The sequence below is a fragment of the Salvia splendens genome, chromosome 5 (genome assembly GCF_004379255.2).
Source record: "Salvia splendens isolate huo1 chromosome 5, SspV2, whole genome shotgun sequence".
NCBI classification, from domain to species: Eukaryota; Viridiplantae; Streptophyta; class Magnoliopsida; order Lamiales; family Lamiaceae; genus Salvia; species Salvia splendens.
The window spans coordinates 30,573,433-30,584,625 of record NC_056036.1 but is presented as its reverse complement, the minus strand read 5'-3'; the positions used below and the strand labels follow the sequence as shown (position 1 = coordinate 30,584,625).

The 11,193-nt window shown below is 40.7% G+C and overlaps 2 protein-coding genes across 2 annotated transcripts; both read left to right on the top strand.

The window, feature by feature from the left end:
- The first annotated feature begins 6,123 nt into the window (after positions 1 to 6,123).
- Positions 6,124 to 7,796, top strand: LOC121804088. Its single transcript, XM_042203632.1, has 3 exons — positions 6,124 to 6,201; positions 6,374 to 6,551; positions 7,369 to 7,796. Exons 1-3 carry the CDS (start codon positions 6,124 to 6,126, stop codon positions 7,794 to 7,796), a joined length of 684 nt encoding a protein of 227 aa, XP_042059566.1.
- Positions 7,797 to 8,282: 486 nt separating this feature from the next.
- LOC121804086 lies at positions 8,283 to 8,735 on the top strand. The gene has a single exon (XM_042203631.1). The coding sequence runs from the start codon at positions 8,283 to 8,285 to the stop codon at positions 8,733 to 8,735; it is 453 nt and encodes a 150-aa protein (XP_042059565.1).
- Positions 8,736 to 11,193: the final 2,458 nt, after the last annotated feature.

Below are 11,193 nucleotides of genomic sequence, written 5' to 3'. Positions count from 1 at the left end.
GCTCTTTGCCAGGGGCTCGAAAAGAAATTTGTCTCTCCTTGTAGTAGATCGTCGCGTGGTTCTCGGCAAGCTAATCCTTTCCCAAAATTATGTCGACGTTCTCCAAACGCATGACGTGCAAAAGACGAGCTACTATTCCTAACTCTCCTAAAACAAACTCTACGTTCGAGCAAGTTTGCACAATATCAATCAAGCCTCCAACATGTGAAGACACCCTCAAACCCAAATCAAGTTTAGCAGTGGAGAGTTCTAAGGCATTCACACATGACATCGAGATAAAAGAGTGCAAAGCACCCGTATCAAACAACACGATAATAGGTAGTTGCTGGAGCTTGCCCATACCTGCCAAGTTATCTTTGCCCTTGTTGGCTTGCTGCTCCTGCCCTTGATTCTCTTTTAGTGCGTACGCCCTCCGCTGTTGTTTGGCCACTTATCGAATCGGTTGTGGTTGTTGCGGTGGCCTCTGTCCTTGCCCGTTCCTCATTCCCCCTTTGTTATTATTCGGACACTCTCGAAACATGTGTCCATTTCCACAACAAGCGAAGCATCAAATGCCTCCGACTCTGCACTCCCTAACGTGAAACTTGGAGCACCGGTTGCAGTAAGGTGCCCTCTGTTGGTTCCCTCTCTGCTGTGGCACGACTTGTCCGCCATAGTTCTGTGGCTGGTGGGAAGTGGAATGGTGTCGTTTGTTGTCATAAGGGGCTCGGTTGCCTTCCCACTATCTCTTGTCTTGATAATTCGGGTGGGGTGCGGGTGGTGTAGGATTCGCTATCTTCTCATCCTTTGGCAGTGCCTCTTCCACATTTAAGGCGCAACTCAAAATCTCGAAGTAGGAAATTCCTCTGCGGCTAGCCACCGCAACTCTTATTTCAGTTCTATGGCCAGAACGAAACTTTGAGGCCATCTTCTCATCCGTGTCCACCTACTCGAGCGCATATCGGGTCATCTCGCAAAGAGCACGGTCATACTCCGTCACCGTCATGTTGCCCTGTTTCAGGGTGTGGAACTCTACTACCTTGGCCCGTCTGTAGCTCATGGGCATGTATTTGTTGTACACCTCCTCCTTGAATTCGTCCCATGTCAACGCCTCACGGCGGGCGGGGTCCATTGTCCTTTGTTTGGTTTCCCACCAAAAATCGGCAGGCCTGATCAATTGATAAGTTACGCAGGCCAGACGTTCCCTATAGGTGCACTCCATAAAATCAAAAATACGCTCGAGGTCGCGTATCCAGGCCTCTGCCTTTCGTGGCTCTCCCAGTCCATCAAACTTTGGGGGGTTTTCCTTTCGGAAGGTCTTGACGTAATCTTTTTCCTTAGGTTGAGGTAGGGGTGGTGGTGGAGACGGGGGTTGATTCCAACACTTCCCTCGGACCGTTCCTCTTCATTGCCCCCTACTCGTGGGCCACGTCTACGTCTCGGTGGCATTATGATCTAAAACACAAGTTAGCATCGTTGTCAGTATTCGTTGTTATCAAAACATAACTTCCTTGCATTCATTCACTTGTACACATATATAAAGCCACAAGTACGCAAGATCAAACAAAACGTGGAACTTTTATAGAAGCTCGGAAAGGGAAACAAAACATTCGTTCAAGATCAAAAACAAGGGAGGTACTACTTCTACTCATTTCTAACAACATAAGACAGAAACAAACATCGAACTATCTATCGTTATTATCTTCCTCTTCTGGGTCCTCTTCTTCTTTCGGGTCCTCTTCTTTTTCCGGCTCCTCCTCTTCGTGATATTCGTCAAGCAAACGGAGGTCTTCGTCATCATCCATGGTATCCCAAACATAATCATCCTCGAAGCCCGGAACCATTCTTACTCGTGCTCCGGCTTCACCTCCTGCCACAGGTCCAACCTTGACCATGTGTTTGTCCTCCCATACTATCTCGTCTTCCTCCTCATTCCCCGACGGTGGTAGCTCAAAACGAGAATCGACTAGAGCACACTTCACGGCCTTCAGGAAGCCGTTCATGTCACTGTCCATCTCGTTACTTCGCTGTTTGTACCAAGTGAAAAAAATAGTCGTCGCTTTCATCCATTCCTTCCAACTCTCGGGCATTAACCCAACTAGCTTTCGTATGCCACCATATTCCGTCTCATAATACCCCTGGATCTCTTTCCATAGGGTTTCGAAACGGGCGACAAACTCTCCCCGAGCTTTTCCTTCCTCTCTTTGGTAGCGGCGGTACTCGTCCCATGCTTGTCGCGTTCTGACATTATATTGTGCGCTCTTACGTGCGGTTTGTTTTGTTCGTACCATCTACGCGAAAATGAAGATGTTCCTTAGAAGACGAAGGTTTCTCTAATATCTTTTATCTCGTTGTTTGTGATAGATCTAAAGTTCGCCACGTATCACCAAGTTTAAGGTCATATTAAGGCTTCCTATGTTCACATGCTTACGTTGTAGTACTTTCATGCATAAAACATATATATAACATCACGTAATTCATGCTCACGTTACAACATAATAATACCATCACATTATAATATTCACAAATAACTTTCATACACATGCATACTCGTGCAAATACATTCTCATCATCTCAACATTGATTTCATAATCTTTCCGCAACTTAAAACATACTTCACTTTCTATTGGTTGAGCGTGATGCTTCGGATGTTGAGTCTTCATGACACTTCTAGTCTAGGGGTACTAATCTAGACTTACACTGAAAGAAGACTCCCGGACCAGAGAGAAAGAACGAAGCTCTGATACCACTCTGTCACGACCGACCATACTAAGGATAGTAAACACGGGGAACTCGCGACTAGGGGAGGAACTAAGAAGCGGGGAAGAAATGGGGGAAGCAATAAAGGACAACATTTAATATGAAAATTTAATAACTTCCAAAAGAAATATTTTAGTCGATCGAATAGTTTAGCAGCAGATTAATGTCTCAAGGTAATTAATATCATAACATAGTATGGGAAAAAACGAAAGACATTTAGAAAGAAAACAATTTCAAACAAGGCAGCGGAAATCAAGTATCTAGAGAGAGTCATAGGATGGCGCCCATGTATGAAGACACGACGCATCCGGGAAATCTTAAGGCTCGACTCAACATCCGCCGCAACATCATCGCTCAACCTGCACATAGGGAAAACATATGCAGGGCTGAGTACTTAATATACTCAATGGGCTCATGCCGAAAACATTTGATAAAAGTTATGTCATCCATACCATAGTGAACTCGAGTTTTACATTTAAAAGAGAGATATCATCGAGTATCACTAAAACAGTTTCATAGTCTGGCCAGACAAAACAATCTCCCCACTTTCTCAACAATCAATCATTCACATCCTCATACCATATTGCGGCGAAAGTGTGGCCACACTATTTGCCCACGAGACCGGTCGACTAGCAAGGACGGCTCACGATCCCACCAGTGTACACAGCCTGATAGGGTTTGCGGCCCTACTTAGACCCGAATTCATTTAACACAGCCCTATAGCCTAACGGAGCAAGCTCAAACGAACTAGGCATCAGGCAACAATCTCAACATCAAAACAATCATGGCATGACATAATACTTTAAACCACCCTTATAACACCGTATTATACTTTTGAAAGCGTAAAAGAGTTTAGTAAAAGAAAGTCCACCTCGCTTGCTTATACAACACAATTCACAACTTTAATGCAACCCTTGCTCTTTGTACCCACGTACGCACAACAACCCTTGTCAACACCATAACACAATTAGTTTTTCCATCAACACATTTATCATGCATGCCCTATCGTTCCTTTCATCTTTTTCTTATATTACTCATCCCAAACGTTCGCCAACATAAACGAAACGAAAACTCTTGCATACATCAACGTGAAACACATAACCACATCATAGGATACGTTCCTTATTCACACATGTATCATGTAATGCATTCAAAGCTTGTCAACAAAACTTATTTCAACAAAACCAGAATCTGGCAAAACAGCGCTGTATTTTTGTAAAATTCATTAAAATTCCATCCGATCTCATATGATGCTAAACTTTGGTCACCACACAGTTGACACATAAAGGTTTGTCCAGTTAAAATTCCACACCAAAATTATATCTTTTGATCAGTCAAAACAAAAACGAAACTCACTGGACGAAACACAATTTCTGGCAGGACTGCGCAGTTAAATTGAAAAATTCGTTATAAATTGGTTTGTCATCAATTGATGCTGAAAGATTGATACAACACAGAAGACATCTGAAACTTTATCCAGTTAAAAATTTATGTCGAAATAAGATTGTTTGATTGGTCAAAAACACGTCGGAACCTGCTGTCCGAACACAACAGTTTTCATGCTCAACATTCACAAACCCTAGTTTGTCTATCATACATTCACACATACATATTCATGCTTCCAACACATAGTCATGCTTCAAAAACGAGATTACAACCATGCTTTCCTATTCGCACATAACATTCACAACGTTTCATCCACACACTCACACACACGTACATACACGCACACACACACAACCATTCTTGTGCAACCATCCTTTCCCAACCAATAAATTCTTAGATTTACGATTCTCCACTCATTATATGCATGAGGGGTTCAAGAATCATGGATTCAATGATAAGAAGGGGAAAGGTGGATAAAAAATTATACCTTTCTCTTGAAAACAATCGGTAGAAAAGACAATAGGTGCGATTCCTCAACGGATCTTGAGTTTCCAACTCCAAATCAAAGAAACAATGAAAGATTGATTTGGAGAACTTGAGAGAGAGGGGAGGGGAGGAGAAAAACGTGTGGGAGAGGAGAGGAAGAGAGGGAGGCGTGTGGATTGAAGATTAGGGTTAGGGTTTTCTTAATTTATAGTCAATAATTATTCTCACACTTAATTAAACAATTAAAATTGTGGAAGAATAAAATAGAGGTCAATGAATAAGCTCCACAATTAAAAGAAATAGGCGTGTAGTGCGGGGGGAATTTTTTTGAAAATTATGGTATTACTTGGAGAGAAATATACTCACAAAAATGGGTAAAAAGATATTGAGCATCCCATAAATAAGGTAACAAAATAATTCAAGAATTCTCCAAGTAGGAAAAGGGGGAGGGGGCGTGTAAAATAGGGAATAGTCAATGGAAATATTAAATCCCCAACTTAAATTGGAATAGGATTTAAATTTGGTAATTTCTTGTGGAAAAGGCTCTTATAAAATAGGTAACAATTAAATTAATCCCACAAGGGAATTGAAAGGGTTAAGGGGCGAAAATTTATGAGGTATTAAAGAAGGAAATAGTCAAATCCTAAATAAAATAGGATATGGAGAGATTTAATTGGATTTTTAATTCAAGGAAGGAAATAAGGTACCAGTTAAATCTACAAAATAATTTATTCTCCTAATTAATACGAGATTTCGAAAGACCAAGAAATGGGCAAGGGGTCGGAAATTATGTAGAATAAAGTAGGGATAATTGGGTTTGGATTTAATTTGAATATTTATCCCAAAACAATTAATTAAATCCAAGAAAGAAAATAATATTTCAAATAATTAGGAGGGCCGAAAAATATCAAAGTAAATTGCTAGTGAAAAATATGCATGATCCCATTTAATTTAATTCACACATTGGAACATAATTCGTATTATTCCACATACCTCACAACAACTAATTCCACATAATCAACTCAATCACATAGAAAATCAATTTCCATAAAAGAAATTCCCATTCAACATCCGCATTAATAAAAACAAAAGTCGCAAATTTTTCGGGGTGCTACATTTTGTCAGAAGCTAGGTTCGACTGGATCAAGTGACCTCGCCCAACTAAGCAGTCTTGAAAAGTTACCCGATTTTGGAGAACTTGCAGCAAAGAACATGGAAAAGAACCCACTATTTCAAGAGGCGATCTCACCTAAGAAGGAGTTGAAGACACTGCCCCCAGATTTGAAGTACGCTTATCTGGGAGACGAAGAGACCTTTCCAGTAATCATCAACAACCGATTGACTGGGAAGCAAGAGAGTGAATTGCTGGAATTGTTAAGAAGAAACCAGAAAGCTATAGGATGGACTTTGTCGGACCTGGAAGGCATCAGTCCTGATCTCTGCATGCACCACATCCATCTTGAAGAGGGTGCCAAGGCCCATCGAGAGCAATAGAGGAAGTTGAATCCTAATATGAGAGAGGAAGTTCTGAAGGAGGTTCTTAAACTGCTACCCTTGGGAATCATATCCTCTATCCCAGATAGCAAGTGGGTTAGTCTAGTGCACATGGTGCCCAAAAAAGTCTAGAATACAAGTAGTGAAGAATTACAAGAATGAGTTGGTACACACGAGGTTGGTCACATGGTGGAGGAGGTGTATTGATTATCGAAAGTTGAACGAAGCTACTCGGAAGAATCATTTTCCATTGCCCTTCATTGACCAGATGCTTGAGAGGCTAGCAGGAAAGCAGTACTTTTGCTTCCTAGATGGCTATAGCGGGTATTTCCAGATATATGTGGATCCGGAAGATCAGGAGAAGACAACTTTCACCTGCCTTTTTGGAACATATGCTTATAGAAGAATGTCGTTTGGCTTGTGCAATGCACCAGGAACTTTCAAAGGTGTATGATGAGTATTTTCTCTGATCTGTTGGAACAATGCATCGAAATTTTCATGGACGACTTCACCGTCTACGGAAATTCTTTTGAATCTTGCCTTGGTAATCTGGATTTGGTATTGCAACGATGTCAGGAAAAGAATTTGGTATTAAATTTGGAGAAATGCCACTTTATGGTTCCTAAAGGGATTGTCTTGGGCCATGTTGTCTCAGAGAAGGGTATACAAGTCGACAAAGCCAAGGTGGAGGTGATTAACAAACTGCCGTTTTCCACTAATAAAAAGAGATACGGGCGTTTCTGGGACATGCTGGGTTTTATAGGATGTTTATCAGAGGCTTTGCAAAAATTGCTCAATCGTTAACCCATCTCCTCAAGAATGATGTGGAGTTTGTTTTTTAACGAAGCATGCTAGAGAGTTTTCCAACTTCTGAAGGATCGACTTGTCTCAGCCCCAATCATCAGAGCCCCCGATTGGAATCATCCCTTCGAGGTTATGTGCGACGCCAGTGACTTCGCAGTGGGAGTTATGTCATCTTCTATGCCTCTAAAACTTTGAATCAAGCCAAAAAAAGAACTATGATACAACAGAGAAGGAGATGCTGGCCATCGTGTACTCCTTTGAAAAATTTCGTCCTTACTTACTTGGGTCCAAGGTTATTGTGTATACTGATCATGCAGCAATAAATACTTGTTGGCGAAAAAGGAGTCTAAACACAGACTGATCCGTTGGATGTTACTTCTGCAAGAATTTAATTGGGAAGCAAAAGATAAAGCAGGGACATAAAATAGAGTTGCCGATCATCTGTTAGAATAAATCAAGGGGAAGATAAAGAAGATGCTCCTGACGCTTTTCCGGAAGAACATTTGTATAATGCCAAGGGATCGACAGTCTTGATCAGTCTGAAGGAAGTGCTCGACTCAATTGATCCAGAGGCAGTTTTGAATGAAGTAAGCAAGAGGCAAGCTGAGCCGTGGTTCGCTGATCTGGCGCATTATTTGGTAACTGGAGAATTGCCTTCTACACCAGAGGTGACTAGAGCTCAAAGGCTGAAGATCAAGAGTGAAGCCAAGTACTACTTTTGGGATGACCCTTATTTGTGGGAAATGGGAGTTGATCAAGTCATTAGGAAGTGCATCTCTGAGTGGGACCAGGAAGACATATTGGTTCATTGTCACTCTCTCGCCTACGGTGGTCATTTCGGTCCAAAAAAGACAGTTAGGAAGGTTCTAGACAACGACTTCTATTGACCGGTTAGGACGCCTATGAATTCTGCAGGAGGTGTAGTCGATGTCAGTTGACAAGAGGAATTTCGGCTAAAGATGAGATGCCGTAGGTACCCTTCGTGGTTGTGAGATATTTGATGTATGGGGGATGGATTTTATGGGCCCTTTTCCTTCATCCTATGGGAATTCTTACATTCTGGTCGCAGTAAATTATATGTCTAAATGGGTGGAGGCCCAGAGCCATAATCTCAGACCAAGGTACTCATTTTTGCAATCGCACAATTGAAGTTCTCATGAAGAAGTACGGGGTTAACCACCGTTTGTCCACCCCATATCATCCGCAAAGCAATGGTCAAGCAGAGATTTCCAACAAAGAGATCAAGAGTATTCTAGAGAAAACGGTGAGCCCTTCAAGGAAGGACTGGAGCAAGAGGTTGGACGATCCCTTATGGGCTTATCGGGCACCGCTTACATAACTCCGATCGGCATGTCACATTGGTTTTCGGAAAAATGTGCCATCTTCATGTGGGTATCGAACATAAAGCTTACTGGGCAGTTAAAGAAGTGAACATGCAACCCCAAGTTTGTGCTGAGGAAAGGAAGCTCCAACTGCAAGAGTTGGAAGAACTCAGACTGGAATCTTTCGATGCAGCCATGTGGTATAAGGAGAAAACTAAGTTGTGGCAAGACAAGAACCTATGGGTGAAGGAGCTGCAAATCGGGCAGAAAGAGCTGTTGTTCCACTCAAGACTCAAATTGATGCCTGGAAAGTCGAAATCCAAGTGGACGGGACCATACACCGTCGTCGCCGTAAGAGCGAATAGAGCAATGGAGCTTCAGGGAAGTGACCCAAACTCTGCCCCTTTTTTGGTAAATGGTCACCGTGTTAAACCTTTTAGGGAAAACTCGGAGGTGCGCATAGTGGAAGAAATTCCACTGCGCACAACCGATGTTCTCGCCTAAGTTGATCAGCTGGTAAATGTTCTAAGTGATCCACTTGATCAGTGGAATTAAGCACGTAGCATCATGAATCGAACAAGTGAATCTCAAGGATATTTACGTACTTGTAAATAATTGTGATAGTGCCTTTTTCAAATTTTAAATGAAAATCCAAACAAAGTAAAATGTTTCTAAAACCAAAAAAAAATTATTTTCAGGAATTCAGATTGAGTGGATCAAGCTACATAATGTGGCTCTTTGCAAAAGTTCAAATCATACTAGGTCCAGGTGGTCTGGATTCCCAAGTTTTAGATAAAGTTTTTTATTTTTCGCTAAGTGTCAAAAGAGAGCTGACCAGCACGTGTCCGGAAAAAGGGGGGATAAATGGAGATTTTAGGAGGGAAACCGAAAGGTCGCGAATAGAATAGTGTTATTTGAAACCTCCGTACTGCACTCCCCCAACTACTCCCCAAAGTTCTCACCAATATTTTTCTCTACAGACTTCAGCGAAAGCAAACCCTAGCTCCTAAATCCACTAAAATCCACCAAAGAAAACGGAAGGAAGGTTGCCAAATGCTTCTGGGAATGCCTCCGCACCCAAATCCACTGGTAGCTGATACGCTCGGATTTTGCACTATTTTAAGGTTATTTTGTGGTCCGTTTTGAGTGTCAAAGTTGCATTACATGTCCATTATTTGCATATTTTATCTAATTTGGTATTGTGACGTGTTTTGTGAGAAATGTGAAAAACAGAGTTAAAAAAGGGCATTAAAACATCAATGGAAGCTGGAGTAGAAGGTTCTGACTCTCTCCACCAGTTCTGACTCGCTGAGAATCACTCCAGAACGTTCTGACTCTCTCCAGCGCCCGCTGGGCCCATGCCAGCACCCGCTGGGCATGTTCGCGCACAACATCCCCCATTTATACTCAATTTACTGGACATCTTAAAGTTCTATCAGGGTGTTCTACATGACAATTTGTTCGTTTTCGAAAGAGCTTCACGTTGGTACCTTGATCATCTCAATCGGAGTTCTGTGGACAAAGTTATGGCCATTCTACCAATGTCGCGCAAAGCTGTCAAGTACAGAATTTTAGGCGGAAATTCAATGGAAAGAAGACACTACCTTGTGAAGCCAAATCTTTTCCTTAACCTATGGGCACGAATATTCCATATTTGCTATTGCTTGGAGGAGACTTTTTACCAAGTTTAAATCCTTTTCAAGCCTATATATACCCATAACCTAATTCATAATATTCACCCTTCATAGCCCCCAAAAGGGGAGCCTTCAAGGCTCCTCCCTCTCCACTTCTTAACCTAATTCATTCATCATTATTGGAGATTTAATCAAGGCAAGAGGAGCATGAAGACTTCAAGATTCAACCTTGGGTTTTGTTTGTTTATTTCATGTCTCGTACTTTAATTATTATTTTAGTTCATCTGTCTGTGAGTTACTAAACAATAGAATTTTGAGGTTTGATAGTAATTAATTTTTATGTAGTTCTTTTTATGTTTAATGTTTAGAACTCGTTCCACTTGATTTTTTTTGAACTTTTGTTAGACTAATTGGCCGTTACCTTGATTATTGTCAATCTTTGATCGGTGATAGCTTTGATTGGTTTATCTTATATGTTCATACAATAATTGTGACATGAGTATTGATGCGTGATAGGGAGAAATCGTGGTAAAACTTGCGTCGGATGAATGTAGAACTAATTAGAATAACTAAAGAGCTAGTGAAATCATTATCCTTGAAATTTCTCTGTTTGCTTGATTCTATCTAATTTGTTTTATGCTTTTACTTTATTTATTTATATTTAGTTTCAAATCCAAAACTCTTGTTTCTCTAGATAGTATATCACGCTTAGTATATGATAACCAGTTGCAATTATATTCCCTGAGTTCGATATCCCGGTACTGACCTTTACCAATACTATATCTGCCTTGTATACTTGCAAGTAGTTATAGTGCTAAAAAATAGTGCATCAACTTTTTGGCGTCGTTGACGGGGAATATTCTTGCTTTAAGCTAATATTGTAGAAAAGCTGATAATACTAATTTAGAGTGTAATATTATTTAATTTTAGTTTTTTTTCTTTTGATTTTTTTAGGTACATAAGGAGAGAAAGGAGCGCAACAACGGAGGTGTTCCAATATTACTAATTTTTGTAGGTTTTAATTTTTGTTTTCGATTTTCTTAAAAAAATAATTTTTTATTGTTTAGTTTATTTTCATTTTTATTTTAAAAAAAATTAAATTAAAATTTTCCCTGCTTAATTTATTTTCGTTTTCCCAAAAAAAAATTGGAGCAGCGAAAGAAGAATAATGAGAACAAACCATTCTTAGCGGTCCGCTGGAATACCATCAGCGACCGTTGTGGCGAGTCAGACGCGACATTCTATATAAGGTATGTTTCTTTCTTCCTTCTTTCTAAACCTAGCATCCACTTCCCCCCTCTCTTTAAATCCTATTTATCCACATTATT